The sequence below is a fragment of the Chelonoidis abingdonii genome, chromosome 1, assembly GCF_003597395.2.
Source record: "Chelonoidis abingdonii isolate Lonesome George chromosome 1, CheloAbing_2.0, whole genome shotgun sequence".
NCBI lineage: Eukaryota > Metazoa > Chordata > Testudines > Testudinidae > Chelonoidis > Chelonoidis abingdonii.
The window spans coordinates 163,079,844-163,105,941 of record NC_133769.1 but is presented as its reverse complement, the minus strand read 5'-3'; the positions used below and the strand labels follow the sequence as shown (position 1 = coordinate 163,105,941).

At 39.5% G+C, this 26,098-nt stretch overlaps 1 protein-coding gene across 2 annotated transcripts in view; it reads right to left on the bottom strand.

Annotated features, from left to right (window-relative positions):
• CFAP44 (cilia and flagella associated protein 44) overlaps positions 1–23,335 on the bottom strand; it is an 83,827-nt gene extending 60,492 nt beyond the window's left edge. The window contains exons 1-14 of one of the 2 annotated variants that reach the window (XM_032780248.2): positions 23,296–23,335; positions 21,593–21,706; positions 19,104–19,256; positions 13,512–13,631; positions 12,052–12,177; positions 10,912–11,086; positions 9,058–9,220; positions 7,600–7,702; positions 7,106–7,322; positions 5,095–5,209; positions 4,583–4,747; positions 2,040–2,195; positions 1,589–1,636; positions 461–560 (exon numbers count right to left, since the gene is read on the bottom strand). In XM_032780248.2, the coding sequence (XP_032636139.1) occupies positions 461–560; positions 1,589–1,636; positions 2,040–2,195; positions 4,583–4,747; positions 5,095–5,209; positions 7,106–7,322; positions 7,600–7,702; positions 9,058–9,220; positions 10,912–11,086; positions 12,052–12,177; positions 13,512–13,631; positions 19,104–19,256; positions 21,593–21,706; positions 23,296–23,326 (1,786 nt within the window). In that variant the 5' untranslated portion in view covers positions 23,327–23,335. The other variant, XM_032780249.2, reaches the window with a different exon arrangement.
• Between the last annotated feature and the right edge of the window lie 2,763 nt (positions 23,336–26,098).

The following is a 26,098-nucleotide window of genomic DNA, read 5'->3' as shown; positions in this document are numbered from 1 at the left end:
AGGACATGACAGCTGTTGCAGCTGCCAAGAAGGGCACAAGTATTAATACTCAGAATTGTTTATACAGTGCCATAAATGTAGTGCATTATAAACCACTGTCATTGATCCACTGAGTCTGGAATATGAAAGCTGTTATTTAAACAATTCTCCCCTTCTCTGTTCTTTCAGAGTTTATAAGGCTTCACCTTGAGACTTTCTTTAATTGAAAACCTAGTTCTTGAGATCAGACGCTCCTTGCACTTTATGTGGCATCAACCCATTAATGATCTGTTCTAATTAGTTAAAAAAACTGTCCCCAGGAATAATGACCAGCTGGTAGGTATCTTTACAAAGTAAAGACACACTTCCACTACAACTGTGAACTAAACACATCAGTTTAAAACAGAATAATTCCACAATGAGCCTGACAGCTGCAACCCTGCTCTTACAAGTTAACCGCTTAGGGACGAGTTGTACTTACGGTCAAGTGCAGTAGTGGCCATGAGATATGTGACAGGAGAGACACCCATGGCTTCAATCTTTCCCGAGTGAAAGGTAAACAGGCACTCTGGATCATGGGTCTACAGCGAAATCAGAACAGAGTTCTTCTACATTCAGAGACTGAAAACATGGCTTGCAATGCCTCATCAACATAAAATGGACACCTAAAATAAACGTGCAAAATCTACCCTACATCTATTGCATGCAAAAGTGTGGAGTTTGTACATGCAACAAGATACCCACAAGTACAGGTCCCTTTTTGTACCAGCAAATGCCCATTTTGATTGTACAACAGGTGCATGAGCAAATTTTTACAGGCATATTAAGCACCTGGATTTAAAAATATGGCATCAGATATGTAAAAATAAAGGTGATTAACATATTATATTGGGAGGTACAATGCCTGGAGATCAAATTTATAATAGAAAACGATTGCTTTGAAGGCTGAGAAAATGACCTTAAGCCAAGGGCTTTATATTTCACTGGAAGTCTTTTTCCAACCCAAGCTGAAAAATAGGTTTCCATATATACTCCTGTATTTATTATACACTTTCTACATAGCTTTTTGCCATAATTGTGCCGCAGCTTCATTTATCTGCTGCTACGGGGTCTGCTTGATGGAATTTTTGATCAAACACAAAGTGTCTGTTTTAACTTTTCTGCTCATGTGACCCTTTTCACCAATAGCGGATCTACAGCAGTTTGATCAAATGTACAGAAATGTGAATATTGTCCTCAGTATCATCTAGATAAAATAGTGATGAGGTATTTCTGAAGTGCTATCCAGACAGGTTGTAGTAGCAGCCCACACATTAACTTCTCACATTAATGTCCATCAATTCCCACCTTTTGAGAACCAGGCCCCTTTAAAGTAGTTCCAGTTTAGCAGTTAACAATTGAGGGACCCAAAATCAATAGCTACCTTTGAAAATCTTGGCCAATAATTGTAATTAATGAAGCAGTGAAGATCAAACATAAAGGTGTGCCTGATAACACTAAATCCTCAGCTGTACAGTTGGTCAAAAGTTGAATGGCACTATGTGGCCACACAGTGTAATTAAAGGAACTTAAAAAACAGGATGGGTGGAGAAGTGGGAATAAAACTTACGACATTTGAAAAACTCAGATCAAGCTTCCAGATGGCTCCATTGGAATCCTAAAAAAAATAAATATTTAACATCTGAATGTTCTTTCAAATTAAGTTTGAAAATGGCATAAGTTCTTGTAATTCTTTACAAATACTGTAGGTAAGAATCTCAATCATCTGGAAGAAACAGGATTTAGACCCCATAGCCTGATGTCAATTTCACCTGGTGGTCAGTAGCAGAACAGGGCAATGAAGCCTGGGAATGACACTTTGAAATTCTTCCAAACCTATGTAGCTCCCACTCTCAAAGCCAAAAGAGAGACTCAAATGTTATTCTATTCTAAAAATAATCCAGGAGGAGACAAGGTACTAGTTCTACAAGAAAAAACAGATTGCCTCCTCTAGCAATGCATTACCACATGCCTCTCCAATATTGCTCCACAGAGCTCGTAAGAATGCAAGTATGTCTTACCTGAGCATACCAAATGGGCTGTCCAAGATCATGAATTTTCATGATGGAGCTCAAGTTGACATTCTTGCCAACAAGAAGTTCATTCATATCCTCCATCGCTAGTAGACCTGTGTCATCCACAGAATCAGCTGCATCTATCGTCTCAAAGTCCCACACCTTCAAGCAGTTGGAAGTGAACAGAGCAGCGTTCCTTAATCCAAATGCCAACACATCTCACATTAACACGCACAATGGTAATATAAAATCAAACTATAAGAATCCAAGGGAATGGGTGGCTCAGGATATAGAATAAGGAGCCTCTCGTGTCCACATCATCGTGACTTCTCCAGGTCATGTTCAAGCCAATCAGAGGCTGTTACCATCTAATATCTGTTCAGTGGCCCATGTAAAATGTGTTTATAGGTCTCTGTCCTCTAGGAATTGGATTATTACCCATATCCCAAAAATCATTAACTACAATTGGCACTACTTAGTACCCATGTTGGCAGTTGTCACAACTATGGAGAGTAAAACTGCCTCCTAGAAGTTGTCCCTAGTGAGGCAGTATGGAAGGACAGAGTGAGAGAGCTTGCACCTCCACTGTCTGCTCTGTGGATAAAGAGCAAATTTCGGTTTCCAGATCTGCCAGTCCAGCACCCTTTCACCAGGACAATATTTACATAAAGAATACCATCAATGTAAAAAAACAAAAAATCAACCCAAAATCCTCATCTGAAACTTTTTCCCTACAGCTGTAACCACTGCCTCTAATTACTTTACAACTAAAAGATTAGATGGGAAAAGACACACTTTTCTCCACTTTGTTTATTTTGAGCATTTATCATAAGCCTTTCTCCCAAATCTGGACCTTAGCGTCCAAAATCTGGGTGCTTAGCATGAACCTCCAAGCTTAATTACCAGCTTGGATCTTATCTCGCTGCCACCAGACAGGAATTACAGCGCCTGCCTCGCTCTGGTCCCCCCAAACTTTCCCTGGAGGGACCCCAAGACTCAGAAGCTCTGAGTCTTACCGGCAAGGGAAATACTCCACTTCCCTTCCCCCTCCCTCTCCCACCCAGACTTTCCTCTCTGGGCTAACCTGAGAGTATTGATGCAATCTCTTTACATCACAATACCAAGAAGCATATCTCCTCTATTCCACAAAGAGACAAACCCCAAATACAAGGAAACAGAAATGATTCTATCTCTCTTTCCCCCTCCCACCAATTCCCTGGTGCTGCAGAGCTTATCCTCCGTAGATCTAACACAAAGAGAATTCCCTCCCCTTGTTCCTTAGCCTACCCAGAGAGAAAAAACTCAAACAAGTCTTAAAAAGAAAACTTTATATAAAAAAAAAAAAAAGAAAAAAAAAAGACATCAAAATTTCTCTGTATCAAGATGACAATAATACAGGATCAATTGCTTAAAAGAAAAAAATGAATAAACAGTCTGATTCAAAAAGATATCCAATTTGAAACATTCCAGCAAGCTACACACATGTAAATACAACCAAAACAACATAAAAGCCTATATTGTTTTTCTACCTGTACTTACAATTTGGAAACAGAAGATTAGAAGATAGAAAGAACCTTCTCATAGCTGAGAGACAGACAAAAGACTCAGACCCCAAAAATTCCCTCCCTGACTTTGAAAAATCCAGTTTCCTGATTGGTCCTCTGGTCAGGTGTTTGGTTCCCTTTGTTAACCCTTTACAGGTAAAAGAAACATTAACCCTTAGCTATCTATTTATGACAGCATTTAACAGTAATTTGTCTACTGTCAGTTTCCCTCTTTCCCTGAACACTCAGTTTTCCACTGTTTGGGCCTTTCATGCAGCAATAGGGGAGGAAACTAAACTAAAAACAAACAAACACACAAAACAGGACAATATGACTGTAAAACCCACAAATTGGCAAGTAGAATCAGAAGCAGTGAAGAACTTGAGACTACTTTTAACTCATTTTTAAAAATTGGTTTGATTTTAAGTTGAGGATGTCCCATTATTTATTTTTTTCTTTAACAGAGGTTTGTTGCTCAGTTGAAATGGATACATCTCTAAAATAAAATGACTGAGGTACTAGCTACTTACACAAATGCCTTGAGTGTTCACATGATCAGAAATTAATTTCAAACACCACTGTGATTATCCTTTGACTAGTATGTGACATCTTAACAAGGCCTGAAAATGACTAACATAAACCTAAGCTACACACACACAAAACATCCCCAAAATTGTTAAAGACAAAACTAAAAAATAAAACTTGTTAAAGACATCATTGAAATTGATTCTGATTTATTAGTGCACAGAAAGGATTTCTCTAGCATTAGTAGGCACAAAGTGATATTTAAATGTGATCTGATCCAAACATCTACATTGTGGAAAGAGATCTGCTCCTATCCAGTTCCTTGTCAAAATTTATTCTTAGACAGTGATCACAGAAAGAAACTCCATCAATAGGCTACTCCCAATATAACATATAGGCTAAGTTATTTCCCTTTCCCACTATTAACAAGACTCTGTATACCAAATGTGTGTCCAGACTATTAGAGGAAAAAATACTCACCCTAATGTAGCCATCTCCTCCAACAGTGACCAGCTCTCCCTCATCCAGAATTAACTGATTAACAGGGCCATTGTGACAGGGTCTATGTCCAGTTCGACAGAGCTCTACTTTGATGAGGCCTCCTTCCCAAAGCAGCAAGTTGCCCCATTCAGATCCAGAGATAACCTTTCATGCAAGTGAAGAGTAATACATGAGTGTTATAACATATCAATGTGCAGATATTGGTGAGAGACTGGTGAATATCTTAGCTCACTATAGCCTTTACTTTAAATTAAGAAAGCTCATTTGTCTGAGAATCACAATAATAATGGATACTTTTAAACTGTTAAATAAGCCAGTTTATTGCCAGTTAATGTCAATATTAGATTTACGGCTGTATATTTGATTGTGCATAGAAGGCCTAATCCAAAGCATTCTGAAGTGAATGGGAAGACTCCCATTGACTTCAATGGACCTTTGTTCAGTCCCTGAGAAGGAGAAAGAAAACAGTTGTACTCATTTACTCTACTCACCTTCCCATCAGGCAGCTCCACATACCCTACAATGTCAGTCACAGCTGTTTTACCAAACCTGCCCAATGCTCCTTGTAGCTTGAGTCCAGTGAATGTATGGGCCATCTTCCAGAACCTGAGTACAGAAAACATAGTCTTAGAGGTTACACTTTAGATTGTATCTAGAAAGTACTGTATCTCAGGCTCTGATATCATCATATCATGAGTATCTCCAATGTGTGGACTACTCAATTACTTTTAAATATGAGGGTTTGCAGTTTTTTAAAATTTAGATAAAACTTTAAATGTGCTGAATGAGGCTATCCAGGGTTGTTTTTCTGTTGTTGTTACTGAGTAGGACTGAAATGCCCCAAAACACCTGGATACCCACAAGATGAGTAGGTCACCAAACCCATCCTGATCCCAGTCAGGCATTTGTTTACATACCACGGCCACCCACCTCCCCTCAAAAAAAACACTTTCCCTTTACCTACTTCCATGAAAAACCTAGAAAAATATGGGCAGGGGAAAATAGAGAGATTAATATTTAAATAGGTGCTAAATCCAATTTATATATCCATCTTGCAATACTTTCCATATTTACTTGAAGAAGCCTACTTCTCTCTCTGGTTGTTCTCCAGTGTAGGATGTTCATCTATTGAAATCCTATGGATAACTTCTCCACTGGATTCCATTCTGTGTAACCCCATGGACTTTAGTGGAGTTGCATTAATCTAAATGAGCCAGAATTTGGGCCTGTATCTCCAAAGTTACTTCTGACAAAGCATACAGAAATGTTACACAGATGCAGAAGCAGAAGAGAATGAATCCATTGTAGACAAACTCTCATCTCCTATTTTAATTAGAGATGGTCCAAGTTCGTGGTATGTGGATCAGGATCCAGATTATATTTAGGCAATGTTTTGGGACCATGCTATAATTGAGACCAAATCAGGGTTAGGGATCAAGTGTGAATTTTATGGCACTGAAATATTTCAAGCTATTTTTAATGATGTTTTAGCTCAAAATAGAAAAAAATCTCACCAGACATCTTATTTTGTGAGATTTCAACTATTAATAAATTCTCTTCAGTTTAGACCTTGAAAATAAACCCTTTCTCGGTTTAGATCCAAATTGGAATCAAATTGCAAGTATGTAGGGATTTTTATTTGATTCCTCTGTAAAATTTACAGGTATTTGGATTTATCGTTAGTATGATTTATTATTTATTGCAGTACCACCCCATCATCTACCAGGATCCCATTGTGCTTGGTACTGTACAAATAGGACAAAAAGATGGTCCCTACCCCCCAAAAGCATAATGCTTTGGTCCATTTTTAATTACAATAGGAACCTAAATTTACCTATAAAACAGACTGTATCTTCCTTTTTGGTGCTCTCATAGGCTGTTTTGGCCATGCTTTGTGATTAGTTCTTAAAACTGACCAAACAGCATGTGTCAGCCCATTTAACAAAACCAAAGAGACACCAACAGGTAAGAAGCCCAGAATGCAGAGAAGAGCCATGTGCTGACCCAATAACTAGAACAGAGGTTGATAGAAATATTTCTTTTAATTAGTTCTCCCCACTTCCAGTGCACTTTTGAAGATCAACAGTGGAGTAGTTTATTGGGCATTCCAGTACACCATTACCAAACAACAAAAAACTCTTAACTGTCAGGGTAGTTAAGCACTGGAACAAATTGCCTAGGGAGGTTGTGGAATCTCCATCACTGGAGGTTTTACAGAACTGATTAGAAAAACACAGGTCAGGAATGGTTTAGATAATACTTAGTCCTGCCTCAGTGCAGAGGACTGGACTAGATGACCTGTTGAGATCCCTTCCAACCCTATGTTTCTATCATTTCTATGATCTCTTTTGGAAAGCAGACGTTTCAACATTTGTATTGCTAAGCAGAACACTATTCCCCATTGTTGTGCACCTGTTAACAAGCATATTAGTCAATCACCTTATAAGTTTCATGATTTTTTTTAGTTACTTCCCATCAATTGATGTTAGTGAACCAACCTACTTAATGTGTCCTGCTCCAGAAGTGGTGAGTTGCTCTTCATTTTCAGGAGAGAATGTGACCTTATAAACATCCTGGGAAAACGCCTTTGACCTCAGCACAATCTTTTCCTGTTTCCAATCCCAGATTGTCAACATGTAATCAGGGCTGCTCCCAACACTGGCCAGTAGTGTTCCATAATGGTTAAAATCAGCAAATGCATAGGCTTCCTCAGTCCCACCTGAAGGGCAGATGTCCACAAAGAAAGGTTGCTTAAAAAGAGTTCAGTTCTCATTATTTGGCTAGTGCTGAATCAGAGTCAGCCAATAGTTGGCTATTTTCCACACACCCAAGAGTGCAAGGACAACCACTTACAATCAGTTTTCTGTATGTGATTTTTCAAGTGCCAAAAGATTATATAATTAGTAAAAAATCTAAAACATAACATTATTCCACTTGCTGGAGTCTATAAACTTTGCTGTATCCAGGTAATACCGAAATAGTCCTATTTAACCTACCTCGGAGTATTCTGTATGGCTTTAGTGAAGGATACTCATAGATGATGATATTTGGCTTCCATCCTTTTTCTCCTACTGCAAAATACTGTTTACTAGGATGTACCTAGAAAAAGCAAAGACTGTGTTACATACTCTGATATCCCCTTTGGCTGTCCTCAACTAAATATCAAGTTGTACACCACCACACACATTGTGGAACCATGCAATAATTTGTATTTATCCTGCACCTTTGATCATCTCACCTGCATTCAGCCCACCAATCCATCTCCCCCTTGACAGCATTTAGGGCACTGCTCTATCCTTCTACTATTGGAGAATAGGAGAAAACTTAGCAACAGCACATTCAGGGGCTGTTCTACAGTAGTGGAGTTGGGACAATAATTGATTTTTTTTTTCCCCCCCACTTATGAGGCCAAAACAAAAACAGGAAAAAATTGTTTTGGTTTGAAAAAAATGTTTCATTTGACTCAAAATATTTTTATATTTTATTACTTTTTGGGTGTTTATACCCTTTTAAAGGTTTTTTAAACAAATTTAGCTAAACTTCAAAGCAAACTGTAATTTTGAAACAACATCTACATATTTCATTTTAAAAATGTCAAAACTGTTTCAACTCTTTTGATTTTTTCCATTATTTTTATTCATCCAAAATCATATGCCAAATTTGACCAATATTTGAAAATAGTTTTGTTTGATAGAAAAATGCATTTTTACCTCAAATTAATTTGCCTGTAAAAAAACATCACCCAGTTCTGTGCAGGAGATGTGAGGACCTGATTCTCCAAGAAGTATTGCTTACAATATAACAAAACAGCATAGTGCCAGATTTTAATAGCCTTACTTTCTTGGAATAGTATCAATTATCCAACAGGACTATTTGTGGAATAAGATGGTGATAAACCAGAGTAAGCGTTTCATAATCTGGCCCACAGAGAGGAGCTTGCTACAGTGAATTTGGACAACATTTCACTCCATTTACCTATGTACTTGAAATTCCAAATTTCAGGACAGGTGAAACATTTAGCCAATATTAACTGTAATCAGGAGATGATGTATTGAACAAAAACAGTTAAACTGTATCCAGAGCATTTTAATAAATAAAATTTTAAAACAACAAAAAAGTGAAACCCAGTTGACTCTTGTCAATTCTTGTAAGTAACTTATTAGTATGGCCTGGAACCTGGACCTATTTAAGATATGCAGCTGTTTGTTCTCTGACTATTAATCAACTAGGTCCATGTAATACACCTTGATGGATTGCTACTGGTCAACACATCTGAGATTACTGACTTTTCTTTTCCACCCTTTAATCAACGCTGCTCTTTCATTCAAGCCCAAATATGCAGGCAACTGTGGAATCTTCCGTGAAACAACTGAGACACACAGACTGTTTCACTACTATAAGTTTTAAACTCTAGAAAGGGATCTTCTTCCTAAATAGGCAAATAAAAGCCATACCGTGATAATGCCAATTCCACCACCGCCGCTGCTCCGGAGATAAGTCTGATATTTAGTTTTCAGGTCCAAGAGCACCAGTTGGTTGCCTGCTACATAGAGGAGTGTTTGACTATCCAGCAATTGCAGGTTTGCACTTTTGGTGCAGTCATAACCAAAAGAGTGTCTGCAAACAGCTCACTAAGGAAAAGCATTGACCTTAGACCTTGAGGTTTATTTCTTCCAAGTAATAATAATTACTTGGAATAATAGTTAGTAATTAATAAAGGTATTAATACTAAAAACTAGAGCAAACCCAGGTAGGAACACTGAGTTGGGTGGTGGTTACTCTGTTGGTCTGGCTCTGGTTTGTTTTAAGACGGGTGCTATGATGAAGCAAAAACCCATCAAGGTATTACAAATAATTGGGGAAAATATAAATTAAATATTTAAAAGATTTATGTACCATCCCTCCAACTCCATGTCAGACTCCATTTTTATGGCCTATCCTGATCTCTGGAGATCTCCTAAGAATTCATATTCTATTGCAGGGGTAGGCAACCTATGGCACGTGCGCCGAAGGCGGCACGTGAGCTCATTTTTTTTTCTCCAGTGGCACTCACACTGCCTGGGTCCTGGCCACCGGTCTGGGGGGCTCTGCGTTTTAATTTAATTTTAAATGAAGCTTCTTAAACATTTTAAAAACCTTATTTACTTTACATACAACAATAGTTTAGTTATATATTACAGACTTATAGAAAGAGACCTTCTAAAAACATTAAAATGTATTACTGGCACGCAAAACCTTAAATTGGAGTGAATAAATGAAGATTCAGCACACCACTTCTGAAAGGTTGCCGACCCCTGCTCTATTGTTTTAATGTTCTTTTTTCAAATAAAATATAAAAGAAATTGATCAGATTACAAAGCGCACTGTCTTCAAGAAACAGAACCAAAGCAATGTCTCAGGGCTTGTCTACATGGAGAAGTAACGTGTACTGTGGAAGGAAGGGTGATTTCTAAAGTGCACTAGTGTGTTTCACATTAATTGGTCATGTAGACCCTGCTGGTGTACACCAAAAGTTCTCTCATGCACTTTAACATAATGCACACCAGCATGGTCTACATTAAGTGCACTGGGGAACATTTGGTGCACACCAGCAGGGTCTACACAACCAATTAACATGCAACACATTAGTGGGCTTTAGAAATCAGACTTCCACCAGTACACATTAGTACTCCGTGTAGACAAGCCCTCAAGCTCTCTCCCTCTGCCAGTCTGAGGCCTGGTCTACACTATAGTTAGGTCAACATAAGGCAGGTTACGTCGACCTAACTCTGTAACTGTCTACATTAAAATGTAGCTCCCACTAATGTAATGTGCCCATTACACTGACTTAATAACTACCTCTTCGAGAGGCGTAGTGCTTCAGTCGATGTTGTTAGGTCGATGTAGTGTCAGCATAGACACTGTATTGCTTACATCAACTGTTGCTGCCTTTCAGAACCACCCCCCAATTCCCCCACACTGGCAGTTAAATCAGTGCAAGCACTCCTGGTGAGGACATGCACTGCCAACACAAGGAGCATAGTGTGGATGAGCAAAACCAATTCAATTACTGCAGTGGCTGTATATCAACGTAATTTAGGTCAACTTAATTTTGTAGCATAGACTTGCCCTGATGCAGAAAAGAGACACAGAGGGGTTTCCTCACAGCAACTTCAGAGTCCCAGTGGAAAACCCACCTGTGCATCTGAAAAATCATACATTCTTCCCTGTTCCTCCCTTACACCTGGAGGAAATAATATAATATACTGCAGCTTTTAGATAAGAAAACCTTAGATCTAAGCCTATACAATACAGCATGAGAAGGATACATGAGAGTGAGGAGGTTAATTGGTATCCCAGAGTCTGACGTCACAAAGGGTTGCGAGCACAAATCTTCATAGTTATAGAAGAAGGTCTCTGAGATTTTCCTTTCTAGCTTCTCAGGCTTTTTTTCTGGCTCTGGGGATTTCTCAGTATCCTCCTCCTCCTCCTCCTCATCTTCCTCTGTGTTTCACAAATAGTGACACAAAAAAGAGCTTTAGTCAGATAGGATAAATGTCAATACCCTAACCGCCAAAGTGGATTATTCATTAATTCTTTCCTTCCTCCAAAGAAATGTTATCTTTGTACTATGAAATCTATCCTGTGAATAGCCTCGAATGAATAGCATGTGTTTTTTCTAAGATTAGAAAAATCTGGGTTCTTAATAACCAAGGTAAGAATGTTTTGAAAATTCACTGCCCCATACACATAGCAGACAACTTCTGTCAATATTTGTAAGATATGTCATCTTTACTGACTTTAAACCTTGAGACCTTAAAGCTACTGGGAGAGTTTTATTCAAACTTTGTTTGATGTTTAGGTCTCAGTTAGATTTAGGAAAACAAGCCAAGTTTGAGGCTTCTTTCTTCAGTAGATATTGAATGCATAATTTTATGCTGACTAATCAGTACAAAGGTGTAGCACTTCGCTCCTTCACATAAAGCAGGTTGCCATGGAGACTTTGTGCTAACAAAGGCTTTCTACTAATGTGCTGCTCTAGATAGTTCCTCACTGGAACTCAATGCATTGAACGGATATTGTCAGCAGGAATTGTAGTCAGCTATAAACATGAGTTTCAGGTTCTATTCCTCAATCTGAGTCATTTCTATTAATTCTTATTGTTTTACAGTCAGATTATCTTTTTCGTTAACATGTTTGTCTCTCCCTGTTATCATGTGATGCACCAATACAAACAACCAAGGGGGCAGACTATCCACGGGAAAGCAAAATGGAATGCTTATTAAGTGCTGTGAAGTGCAAAGCAAACAAGCTGAAAAAGTAGAAAAAAATAATTGTTTATCTAATCTTTGTCAGTTACAGGGGCCTTATGTTACTTCTAACAACAGAAGGCAAACAAAAGCAATTTCAGGATGCAGTGGGATTTTTAAGTTGATGTTTATGACTCTTAGGGAGAAGGCAATACTCACGGGCACTGCTAATATCTGACTCAGCACCTTCCACCGGCTTTTCTACTCTTTCTGTCTGTCCCTCTGGAATTGGTGGCACCTCTCTTTCACCTGATGGTTTATTTGAGGGACTACTTTTGCTTTCCTCTGCAAAGGAAAATTGGGATAATTTTCACTTCTTCAGCATTCCAAACAGGGTATATTTCTGTGTTTTGCTCTCACACTCCATATTTGGATAATTCAGCATCCACAGTCTTGGAGCATTAAACTTCCTTCTACCCTACAATGGATTTCCTGATCATGCAGAGTGGATTTCATTGTTTAAAACTGATTTAGGACATAAGAGAAGAAGAGGAGCACCTCCTGGAAAGGAGAAGTGCATTAACAGAGAGAATGAATTGAAGGGTCAAGACACAGCATGCCAAAGTTCCAACAAAATATCCTGCAAAGAACCACAATAGACACCATGCCCTGAATGGTGGGTGCCAATATTCTGTTATAACATACTCAAGCACTAAAATGGAAGCTGGACCCAAAACATCCAGAGAACAAGCCTATCATAATGAAAGTAGCAATCTATGCAACGACTGAAACGAGTTGAATGAGTTGACATTCTCAGGACTAAGTAATCCAGAGAAACAAGAAAGGCACTAGAGGCAAAAAACTAAAGGAATTTATTACAGTTGTGACTGAAGAAGCTGGTCTAACAAGCATGGACTGTCGAAGGCCAGACAGTGGGTCAGGAGAGTTGGAGCAACAACCACTGAGGACAGCACACAGCTTCTTCAGAAAGAACCATCACTGACCATGGTCAAGAAGGAACTGGCTGGAAAGTTTTGAGGAGATTCACATTAACCAATAAGATGGGTGTCTTGCATACTGTCCACCACTACTTTGCCTAAAAGGGTCAAAATCTTCAGAGCTAGGAGAGTTCTACCCCATGTCATTTTGGGAGCATGGGGCCTAAGATTGAGTCCAATGTGTATATATTATGCCTGATTCCTCTACCTGGTGTAGTCAGACTAATGCAAAGTAGGTGTAAAATGCTAGCAGGTCAGAATTATGCAAATTTCTAAACAAGCAATATAGAATCAAGCCTAGTATTTTTAGAAAATATTACTTCCTGTCTTTTCAAGCCTGAGCAGTGAAACCAGAATACACAGAACACTCTTTGGGCCGGCTCCTCATCAACACACAAGAAGCAGATGCACTGGTCCACCATGGACATCTTTGTGTTGTACAGTACACATCAGTCAAAGGCTGACAGCTTACCTTGGTTCATCATGAAATCAACCCTAGCCCCAAGATGTCCACAACAAACACTGGTGTGAATTGGAACCATAGACCCCTCCCATCCCTTTACGCCCCCCACTCCCCCAAAACGAAAAAAATCAAATAAACAGGGAACTGCCCAGTATGCAGACTTAAGACTATCCTAGGGTCAGTACTGAAATCTCTGTGTAATGGGAGGTAATACTCACGGACACTACTGGTATCTGCCTCTGCACTTTCCACTGCCTTCTCTACACCTTCCTGTCCCTCTGGAGTGGGTGACACTAGTTCACCAGGTGGTTCTTTTTGGGCACTACTTTTGACTTCCTCTGCAAAAGAAAACAGGGATAATGTTCACTTCTTCTCAATACCCTCTTAAGTATATTTGGAGTCCCAAAGGGTGGACCTGCGTTATTGGTTTGTATGCTACATATCAGAATAATGCAACACTGAAGTTCTTCCTATCCTACAAGGGATTTTCTACTATGCAAAATGAAATCCATTGAATAATACACTTCGTTCCTTCAAACAATAAAAGCAAAAGATACTTCCTTTCTGCAGGTCAGGTTGAATATTCAGATGGACTTTACACACATATCTAGACAACAATCTCAACCACTTTCTTTTAAACATGACTTGACCTGCAAAGGAATTTGATTTGCGCCCTTTATTGCTTCTTTATGATAGCTTTTTAGTTGTTTTTTAAAAAGGAGGCAGGGGAATGGTTTTGTTTTTTACCTTAGAAATATGAGGTATGTCAAACCTGATCTTCCCTTCTCTTGCTGAAGGACTTTTTGAGAGTCTCAGGAGATGTGCATTATGAGGTCTCACACAATAACTTAAGGGCAACAAATCAAAGTGTTCAACAAGCATTGCAGGCATAAGTAGGTATAATAAAAATGAACAACAAAAAAGGATTTTAAACAGCCTGACTCTCTATCCTTCCCCTAACTGTTCTTCAGCTTTCAATCTTTTGCTTCTCATGATGTTACAACTGCACTAGTGCTCCAGTTGCCACAGTCTTCCAGGGGAGACAAGACCTGAATTTCTAATGTAAAAAACTAGCAGAAATGTTTTGTCTTTTAATTTAAGAAGTTTCTTGATCTCCTAACTTCCTCACAAAGATGTAAATAAATAATTAAATAAGCATAAAGCCTTTTTCCCCCTTCGTCTCCTTAGCAAGTTACCTTTACCTTAGTCTCAATCTTAACTTGCTCTCTCTTGCTTTTTTTTGATTTCACGTAAGCATCTATTCCCAAACAAGACACTTTAAGATGGAGTTAAGATTGAAAGTATATATGAGCAATTTAAAGATTAAAAACCACTTTCAAGAATACTGTAGTTTAATAAAAAAAAAAAAAAAGTATTAGAAATCCAGAGTTAAGGTTCAACTTAAAAGAAACTTGAATATTTGAAAGCATGGAAATGCACAATTAACATCTAACTGGATCCCCTTTCTCTTCTGGAACCAGAGCTTTCAAACCAAGAAATAAAAAGTCCCTATGGAATATATCCCTAGTTTCAAATTGGATAAGAATCTATGCTAGGATAGATCACTTCAGGGGTTCCAGTTTCAGGAGAGTGGAAATGTCCAATGAAATGCAGAGTGCTGACAAACATTGTATCATGGGATACTGGAGGATGGTGAAGTTACTGTATGATTGGAATGTATTCAACCTGCAAACGCTGGAAAAAATCCACCCACCTTCTCCTGATGGTTCAAGGATCTTTTCAGCATCCTGCTCTCCTGCATAATCCTTTGAAGAGACAAACTTTTCCACATCTGCCTGATCCTCCTGATCTGAACCTTTCCTAGGTTTGTTCTTATCAGAACTCTCATTCTCTGGGACTTCCATTTCTTCTTTATAAACAAGAGCATGTCTTATAGACCAGTAATAAGAATCTGTCTACATTTATGTATTGTTTGGTTACATCCCTCATGATAAACAATTAATTAAACCTATTAGTCTGTCCACCTGTACTTTTCAGATGGCCTCCTAGTTCCATTGTAACAGCAGTGTTGCCGACTCTGAGAATTATATTGCAAGTTCTGTGATATTTGTTGTCTGTCTTAACGTGCCAGTTCCTGGAGTCATAAATCTCAGCTTTCATTTAAAATAAAAAGTATATTTCTAGCCCTCATGATTGCTGGGAAAAAAAGCTTGAAAACATAAATTCTGAAGGCTCAAAACCCAGAAGATGAAAAGAACCCAAAATCTTTTTTTTTTTTTTTTTTTTAAGAACTCGGGATATTAAAGCCAATCTCGTGATTTTAGATTCCTGACTCTTGATTTTGTACACTTGCAAAGAACCAGAATAGACTTGGGGCTGGAAATACTTGAACAGAGGTTCTTCTATCAGCACTACAGTTAGTCACAGGTATAGCTGCAGGCAAGTTGAATGATACAGGGTAGGGTGTCCAGAGACCGAAGTTCTTCCAATCCCAAATCTGCCACTGTCATCTCGTGTAAACTTGTGCCAGCCACTTAACCTCTCTATATGCCTCACTTATCCCATGTGTTAAATGAAAATAACAAGTCTTACCTATCTTAGTAAAGTGTTTTGAGATGTATGGCAAGAAGTCCTATGAAAGTTCAAATTATTGTAATTAATTATTAATCAATCATTTTTTATTAAATTTAAGGATGTGTCATTATAAATCTACTCAGCTCTGAAAAATGCTTCAGGCTGAAAGGTGAGTATGAAGATTTCATTCTGACAGCCATCCAGGGTCTAGTGGCAGCATGTTGTTGCAGTGCTCAATGTTTGTAATACATGAGGTGTTTGTGTACTATCCCACAGGGATTGAAAGTGCTGAGGAAGATCAGAGATCAGAATTTATGTCTTTGATCCCATTACCAGGCTTTCACGTTGACTAGTCCAGGAAGCATTTGTACTGGTTCACCACCTAAGTGTCTTTGCAACAGTTGTTTCTCATATGAATTTTTAACAGCATTTTCTAAACTGCTAGAATTAAGAAGTACAGATTATTACTGTATTTGAAAACTGAGGTCTCAAGCTTTCAGATGATATAATGCAAGGAGTTAAATTTCTATTACTTCTGGACATAGTGACCACTAAAATTATATCAGAATTCAAATGGAAAAATGGCAAAATGTTAACCAGAATATTATTTTTAGATCCAATGTTTCACAATTTGCCAGAGCTGGAAACTAATGCTGTTCCTTTCAGTACTGGTTCACAAGTTATCGGTCTATAAAACTACATCAAGCCTATACTGGTCCCTCAGCATTGCTTTATTGGCACACGTCCAGTGTTAAAACCAAGTTTTCTTTCACTTTCAGCCATCAGTGCTTTAGGCTGCCTTCTTCCTGGCCATGCTGCTCACAAGCCACGACAAGTCTCAAGAGAGGGAAATGCGTGGAGTCATGCCTCTCAGTCTGATCAAAAATAAGTTTGTTAATCAGCAATTTTGCTGACACAAAGGAGTCCCACAAGTTGTCAGTAAAGTTGTAAGAACACGGAGAGCTTTGAAGATGCAGAGTGTGGTGGTGTGGCTTTAGGAGAATGAATAGAATCTCCAGGGTGTGGGAGCTGACAGCTAGAAGAGGCAGTTTGGTATTAGGTTAGATTGATGGACTGACCTGAGGTCAGATGCTCTGTATATATGTTAATTATGTATCCAACAAAGACTGCTGTTAAATTACTAGCAACGAGTTATTATTAAGGCTAGTGGATTACCTAAATATAAAATAACATACAGAGCTGCCATCAGGATCAAATGATGCCTTTATTTGAATATGGGATAGATTAACCGTACATTCAGAAGTGTGACAATGAATAACCCAATACAGAGAGAGCATCTTTCTATCTTGTTTGCAATTTGTCCTCCAGTCTTTCTCCTTTTCTTTTTCAAAACAAAATGGTATTTCAATGCACAAGGCTACATAAATACAGTGCTGTGGTTGATATTTTAAATGTATAAATGTCATGAAATTAAATGACTAGAAAATATTTCACTGTTTTATATATTGGAAACCTTAGAAAGGGCATATCTAGTTGTTAGGCAGGAGACTGGGAGTCAGGAGAACTGAGTTCTATTCCTGGCTTCACCACAGACTCCCTTTGTGACCTTGGATGACACACTTCAACTTTTTGTGCCTGTGCTTCCACATCTATACAACAATAATACCAAGTTTTGTTCAGCACAGTGAGAGACTCAGAAAAAATGAAGCAATCACTGCAAAATCTAATTCTATTGTAATAACTGGTGATGAGCTAGAGGTGGGGTAGAGCAACAAAACTCTAAATCATGCCAAACTGGCTGATTTCATTTCCATATTCACATACAAAAATCAGCCAACTTTTGTAGGAAACTTTTAGGCCCCACAAGCCTTTCAGCAAAATTGAAACTTGTGCTATCTCTGGATAGGTGTGAAGTGTTGGACGCTGAATTTTGTGCTTTGATAACAAACGTTTGTAACATTGGTCTGATTTATATGACAAACGGATCCTTGAACACCCTCTTCCCCGTCCCTTATTCCATGCCTGAGGCTAAATGAAATATTGCTGGTATTGTTCTAAGTTCCCCTTTGAAAATGGCAAGTCACACCCAGTTCTAGTTATAACCTTTTGTCATAGCTTCCTACTCAGATTTGAACCTTAGCGTTCATAAACTGAGAAGCTAGCATGAACCCTCTAAGCTTAATTACCAGCTTAGATCAGATATCGCTGCCACCAGCCAAATTTGTGTATCTATGGCTCCACTCTTTTCTCCCAAACCTCCTGTAGACTCCAGATTCCGAGCCGGTCTACCACACGGACCACCTCCTCCCATTCTCCCTTTATCTCAGCCCAGTCCCCCTCCTGATTTCCGTGTAGATCTGCTACTGACTCTTGCATTACACCGCGGGAATTCCCTTCCCCATCTTCATTCTGAGACTGCCAGATTTCCTCTCGTAAATTTACATCAAAGAGAATTTCCCTTCCCTTCGTTCCTTAGCCTACCCAGAGAAAATTCAAACAGGTCTTAAAAAGAAAGCTTTATATAAAAAGAAAGAAAAACACATAAACATAGTCTCTGTATCAGGTTGACAATACAGGGTCAATTCCTTAAAAGAAAAATATGAATAAACAGCCTTATTCAAAAAGATATCCAATTTAAAACATTCCAGCAAACTACACACAGGTAAATACAAAAAAATAATAAAAGCCTATTGTCATATACCTGTACTTACAACTGGGAAACAGAAGATTAGAAGCTTGAAGATAGAAAGATCCCTCTCATAGCTGAGAGACAGACCGGAGAACAGAGAGAGCAGACAAAGGGGACACACACCCAAACATTCCCTCCCTGAGCTTTGAAAAATCCGGTTTCCTGATTGGTCCTCTGGTCAGGTGTGTGGTTCCCTTTGTTAACCCTTTACAGGTAAAAGAAACATTACCCCTTAGCTATCTGTTTATGACACCTTTCAGTTCAGAACTTCCTGCCAATTACTGCACTTTTCTACAGCTTTGATTTTGAATTTAAAGGCACTTCTCTGGAAAAGTGAGTTTCACCTCACTCATTCTTTCTTTTCTCCAAGATCAACTGCATTGCATCCTGTTCCTTTACAGTCTTTGTCTTCTTTCCACCCAGGAGAATTTTGCTCTTTTCCACAACTGTCCTATCTTTTCTTGATTTCTTCTCCATTTCTATCTAACACAGTAATCATGAAGCATAAGAACATAACCATATCGTATTCTGCCCACTCCTGACTTTTTAGACTGAGTTAATGGAGACCTTACATGATGATTGAAACATTAGACTACCATTAAACTCAGATAAAACCTCTACTCACCTTCTGTTGCGGACACATTTGGCTCCTCTGTGTCCAGCTCTGTTTCAGGATCTTTGGAAATGTCAAACTTCTCTCCATCTGCCAAGTCTGGCTGGCTTAAGTTGTCACCAAGTATAGTCCCCTCAGTACTCTCTTTCTCCGATTGTTCCTTTCCTTTATAAACAAGAATATGTCCTTGAGACAAATCTGTGTTTCTCTTAGCCTGCATCTTTTATCATAATACTATTGCAATACTTGCTTAAAATACTCTTGAGAGGGACAGCAGGTGCAAGCATATGCAACAACAGTTCAGAATTAAAATTTTCATTTAAAAAAACTAATCTTGTCATTATGATGACAAAGAAAATCTTCCATGTGTGAATCAAATATAACTCAGTGCAGCACTGTCTACAGTTCTAGTACCTCTGCTGTTGCTCATAGCTTTGCCAAGCTGCATCAGGGTAAAATTAACATGATTGGTCAATTTCATCACTGCTATTCAGAATCCTGGAGATGGCATTATTATTTACTATTTCTATCACAGTTTAGTTATGAAGTTGTTGTTTTCCTCCTGCTGCTGCTATTTGACAAACCAAAATAATAATCAGAGGTACCGGAAGTTTTTTGTATTTTGTTCTACTGTTTCTTCCTCTTTTCTTTAAAAAAACAAAAAAAGATAATTTGTGTAACATTACATAAATGCAGTGCTGTGGCTGATATTTTAAATGTATAAAAGTCAAGAAACTAAATAAATAATGACAGGAATATATTCTACTGTTATGCTCCTTCCCCAGATTTCCAAATATATCTAGTGATTAAGGTAGGTGACTGAGTGTCAGAAGATCTTTGTTCTAGTCCTGGCCCTGCCACAGATTCTTTGGGTAACATATTTTGTCTTGCTGTGCCTCAGTTTCTACATCCGTAAAATGAGAACAATAATACCAAGGAAAAAGGAGCTATAAATGCAAAATGTAATTATACTGTAATGACTAGTTATGAGCTATGAAACCCTAAGCCATGTCAAACTTGGCTGATTTCGTTTTATGTTCAGACTCACAATCAGCCAACATTTGTAGGAAAAATTTTGACCCCACAAGACTTTCAGCAAAACTGTGGAGCATTTGAGGCTGAATTTTGTGTTTTTATAACAAAGTTTATAGATATATAGAATGTAAGGCCAGAAGGGACCACTCTTATCCGGATAACACAAGCCACAGGACTTCCTTGAATTAACTGCTGCTTGAATTAGAGCATATGTTTTTGAAAAACATCCACACTGGATTTAAAAATTGCCAGTGATGGAAAAATCCTCTACAACCCTGGGGAAATTGTTGCACTGGTTAATTACCTTTATTGTTAAAAATTTACACCTTTATTTCCAGTCTGAATTTGTTTAGCTTCAACCTCATACCACTGGATTTGTTATACCTGTCTCTGCTACATTGTAGAGCACATTATCAAATATTTGTTCCTCATGTAGGTATTTATAAACTGATCAAGTCACCCCTTCAATTTCTCTTGTTGAGCTAAACAGATTGAGCTTCTTGAGTCTATCACTACAAGGTGTTTTCCAATCCTTTAGTCGCTCTCAGGCCTCTGTTCTGAACCCTCCCCAGTTTACCGACATCCTTCTAGAACTGTGAGCACCAGCACTGGACACATTATTCCAGTAGCTGTTGCACCAGTGCCAAATACAGAGGTAATATTAACCTCCCTATTCCTAATCAATATTCACCTATATATACATCCAAGAATTGCATTTGCCCTTTTGGCTTTAGCATCAGACTCAGAGCACATGTTCAGCTGATTACCCACCAGGACCCGCAAGTCTTTCTGAGTCACTGCTTCCCAGGATAGAGTCTCCCATCCTGTAATTATGGCTTGCATTCTTTGTGCCTAGATGTATAACTTTACGTTTAGCTATATGAAAACAAATATTGTTTGCTTGCACCCAGCTCACCGAGCAATCCAGATTTCTCTGTACCAGTGCATTAACAATTGATCTGATTATGCGACAATGGGATTGTTGAACACCCCCTCCCCTGTCCCTTATCCAATGCATGAAACTAAATGAAATATTTCTGGTTATGTTTTGAGTTCACCATTGAAAATGGCATGTCATACCCAGCTCTAGTTACCTTTCAGGTCTGAACTTCCTGCCAATTATTACACTTTTCTACAACTTTGAATTTTTAATTTAAAGGCACTTTGCTGGAAAGTGAGTTTCACCCCACTCATTCTTTTCTCCAGGGTCAGCTGCCTTATATCTTGTTTCCCTTTACAGTGGTTGACTTCCTTCCACTTGAGAGAACTTATTCTTTTCCACAACTTTCCTCTCCTTTCTTGATTCCTTCTCCATTCCTGTCCAACAGAGTAACTATGAGCAGTGAGAACATCACTACATCATATTCTGCCCACCACTGTCTTTTTAGACTACTGAGTTAATGAGGATCTTACACAATGACTGAAATATTAAACTTTCATCAGACTTGGAGAGAACCTCCACTCACCTTCTGTTGAGAACTCATTTGGCTTCTCTGTTTCAGGGTCTTTGGAAATGCCAGACTTCTCTCCATCTTCTAAATCCTGTTCTCGTGACTCTTCTGAGTCTTCCTCTTCCTTTTCTTTATGAACAAGAACATGGCATTGAGACAAATCTTTGTTTCTGTTAGCCTGCCTCTTTTATCATAGAACTACATGATACTAGCTCACAGTTCTCATGAAGGGGAAAACAGCAATTCTGCAGAATTTAATTTTTTAAAAGTTAATCTTCTTTTACTTGTGATTATTACAAAGAAAATCTTCCCAATGTGAATTGAGTGTAACTCAAGGAGAGTTGCCTTTTGTTCTAAGAGTCTTCTGTTGCTCATTGTTTTGCCAAGATGCAGCAATGTGAAATAAACATGACTCATTAGTTTAATGGATGTTATTCAGAACTTTAGAAGTATTATTATGTATTTATTTGAATTGCAGATTAGTTGTGAAGCTGTTCATGTCCTGCTGATGTTGCTGGTGCAATGGAAAATTATTAGTAACAGAAATGGGCACTGGAGCTATTCACAGGGGAAGAGAACTCAAATTATGGACTTTAAGGGAGAGGTATAGTAGCAAAAAACTCCTTCCTCTCTTCTTTCTCTCCCCAGCAACAACCAGGATTCTGAGACCCTCTTTCTTATAGTAGTCATATTGTTCTAGTGGGAGAAGAGATAGAAAACACTCTGCCTCCAGCAGGTTGGGGTGAAGCTTAGTCAGAGACTGCTATTCAAAAGATAGGGCTATCAAACAGGGTCCAGGCACAAACAGATTGTAGGTAGGGTGAATTGGGGCAACCGTTCCAGACCCTGCACTATGGGGGACCCCCGCAGGCCGGCATGATTGGCTGGTGCGGTCAGTCCAAGAAGAGAGGAAACTGTCACTTCCGCCCTGGGTGCCCCCTGCTCTGGGCTCCACAGGCCGGTGTAATTGGCTGGTGCGGTCAGTCCCAGAAGAGATGAATCCGTGCCCCCCGGGGATTGCCCTAGGCTCAGCACCCTCTCCCTTCCCAGCAGGATTTCAGGGTTTCAGCCAGAGGTTGGGGTCTATTACAGGAGCAGGTGAGGGAGGTTCTGTGGCCTGCAAAATGCAGGTGGTCAGACTGGATGATCATGATGATCCCTTCTGGCTTTAAAGTCTGAAAGACAGAAAATAGGTGGTCTGGATTCACCAGTAAGGTGCTGCCCTTGAACCTTGCTGATACGTTGCCTACATGTAACACTGACAGACCCCGGTCGTCAGGTGGTGAGATCAAATCTGGGGCCTTTGGAGCTTAGTGCATGAGCCTCTATCACATGAGCTAAAAGCCAAGTGGCTTTTAGCTATGGCTGTAGAGCAGCAGACTCTCTGGAAGTGGTCTCAGAGCACCACTCCCAGGCGTGTGGGGGGGTTACATACGTACAAGACATTTGCATTTTAAACAAATGTCACTGATTCAAACGTCTGATATCTGTGTCGAGCACTGTCCAGCCTCCGCACGGCCCAGCCGCGCTAATCCGGACTCACGCCAGCTACGCGTTTACTGCCATTCGACGCGGCTTCTATCAGTAAAGGGTCGTGTTGGGCCCTGTGCTCAGAGAACGCACAGCACAGAACAGGTTCCCCCCGACACGGCAGCTGCTCAGTCACTTCCCTACAATTAATTGCACGTTATAAAGGGAACCTGCCCCGCGCTCGGTACCTGGCGCGTCCCGCGGCCCCTCCGCCTCCATCGCTCGTTTACCTGGTTGCTAGGCAGCCGCTTCCGGGGCCCGGCGCCTCCTGGGAATTGTAGTTCGAACGGCCGCGCCGCGGGCTGGGGCTCATGGTCCGAACGAGGCCCCGGCAAGGTGACTTGAGCGGGCAAGTAGGCGCACGCGCAGAGCAGCCCAGAAGAACGTGCCGTAGTGTGCACGGGGTGGGGGCCGAAGGCGTTTTGATTCTGTACCGGGTTAGATTTGTGCCATAACCCGTCATAGTGGTTGCTATTTACACAGGCACTGAAGGACACACCGCTTCTCTGAGGATTTTCTGGGGGGAGACTTGATTGGTCACGTTGGGGGAGGTTCTTTTTAAACTAACAAAAAGATGTTTAAAGGACTGTAACATTTCAGCCTCTCGATTATTTTTAACTTTTTTTTACTTTAAATTTCTTTTTTACATTTCAAATAAATATTTGTGCTTATCTGGGTTCTTTTTATTATTATTGGTAAACAAAGTGGGTGGTTGTGGGGTGATAACACTTCTTGCCTGTCTTTAGCTTCTATGATCCTAGGTAGTAATGAAATAATTACTGCGCTACAGCCCCACTAGTAGATAGGGATATAATCTTAACTATTCCCTTTAAACTGGAGTTGGGCTCAAACTGCAAAATGTAGATTTAGATGTGTGTTCAGACAGTGTGCACTCCTATGTTTGCCCTTTTTACAAGAGTATGATACATTTTGTATGAAATATACCTTGTGAGACATCATTTGAAAATTCATAATTTGCTGATCATTATTGTCCTGGTAAAATATGTGGCAACATATCTAAAGTTATAAGATTCTACTGTATGATACTACTAAGGCTATGTCTGCAGTGCCTAGCTTACAGTGGCACAGGTGTAAGTTATGCAGTGCAGCACTCTTTGTCAGCAGGAGAGAGCGCTCTTGCTGACAAAATAAAATCACCTCCAATGAGGGGTGGTAAAGCACTACCAATGCCAGCACTTTTCATCAGTAAAACTTTTGTCAGTTGGGTGTGTTTTTTCACACCTCTGAGCAACAGAGGTTTTACTGATGAAAGTGCAGTGTAGACATAGCCTATGACATGTTCCAAGTCTGGAGAGCAGTCATAAACCAGTTCCCAAAAGACTAGCCGGTGCCTCAGCCATCAAACAGGCCGTCACCTGGTTAAGTAGCCATTCTTTGGCAGGAAAAAGGGTGTGAGCAAAAAATCTACATTTTGACAAAGAAAGAGACTGATGTTCTCATCCTCACAGACTTTCTGCTTCCTGAACCTCAGCTGGAGATGATTCCTCAAAGAAGGGAAAGAACTATAAGAAGAGAAAGCAGATGCCCTACATTATCTCATATTTTCTCTCTACTCATTGTATCAGCAACACCTGAAGAACAGGGAAACAGCATTGGATTGGGGGAGGTAACCTGACTGAAAGAAATTCAGCCAGTAAAACTGCTGAAAAGTGGTAAGAGAGATTTGAATTCACATAGCTTGTTAAATTAGGCATTGGTTGCATTCTACCTTTATTTTCTTGTAACTAATTCTGACTTTTATGCCTCGTTATTTTTAGTCACTTAAATTCTATCTTTCTGTAGTTAATACATTTGTTTTGTTTCATCTAAACTAGTGTTTGGATTGAAGTCTTTGAGGCACTCCATTTGAGGTAACAGGATTTATGCACATCATTTTCTATTGATAAAATGACAGCCTTTATATGAGCTTGTATTGTCCAGGACAGAGCTGGGCAGTACAGGATGTACATTCCTGGGGAAAGTCTGGACTGGGAATTTGCTGGTGTTGCTCTATGGCATAATTTAAGAATGGCTAGCTATAGCATTCATGTAGTATAACTGGGAGTGACTTACAGGCTGGAGGCTGTATCTGAGCAGACCAGAAGTGGTGGTAGCCCTCACAGCAAAGCAGTGTAAAAGGCATCCCAGGTTGAAGAACTGGGGGGATATAGCTGTTCATTTGTCCAAACTCTACCCTGGGTAATGTTACACCCATCTCTGCTTTAATGTTAAAAAGGAAGACATTCAACAAATCTTTATATGCTCTCAAGTTATCACAGAGCAATGTCAGCATGAAGCATTCTGTATTATCTACCCCCTACTCTGGGGTATGAGCAGCATTATATTCCTAGAAGCTCCCATGATGTGCAGCTCTTGAAACTGCAGGTTTGGCAGCAGTACCTGAATCAGCCCTGAGCAAATCTGGCACTGGAATGTGCAATATCCATTCCAGACTCAAAAATCATTCTAGTGGTCCAGTCAGATTACCATAATAGCTAAGATTATAAAATAGCTTTCTATAATATCTTGCTGTTTTCATAGGGTCATATCTTTCCAGAACATTCATCTTTGGGACTAAAACTTTCCATGTCTGGTCTCTACTGGTGAATAATTATGGAAGGTTTGAGCAAAATTGCTCCAATCACTTTTATATTATGGGTTCCTGGAAAAAATGTTATTGTGGTTTGGGTTAAACCTCTTTTAAACTGTTGGGTGTGACCACGACCCCTCATTTAAGGTAGCAGTAAGAGACATTTAAAACATATGAGTCTGCCCAAGAATTAGAAGTGTGTGAGTGCAGGGCTTTGATTAGTATTGGGTATTTTTTTGTTGGCAACAGAGAGAGACAGGCAACACCAGAGGAGGCACCACACAAACAGAAGGAGCAAAAAGGTCCAGACACTGCATGGAATGTAAAAGCAGCAGAGAATCCTGTGGCACCTTATAGACTAACAGACGTTTTGGAGCGTGAGCTTTCGTGGGTGAATACCC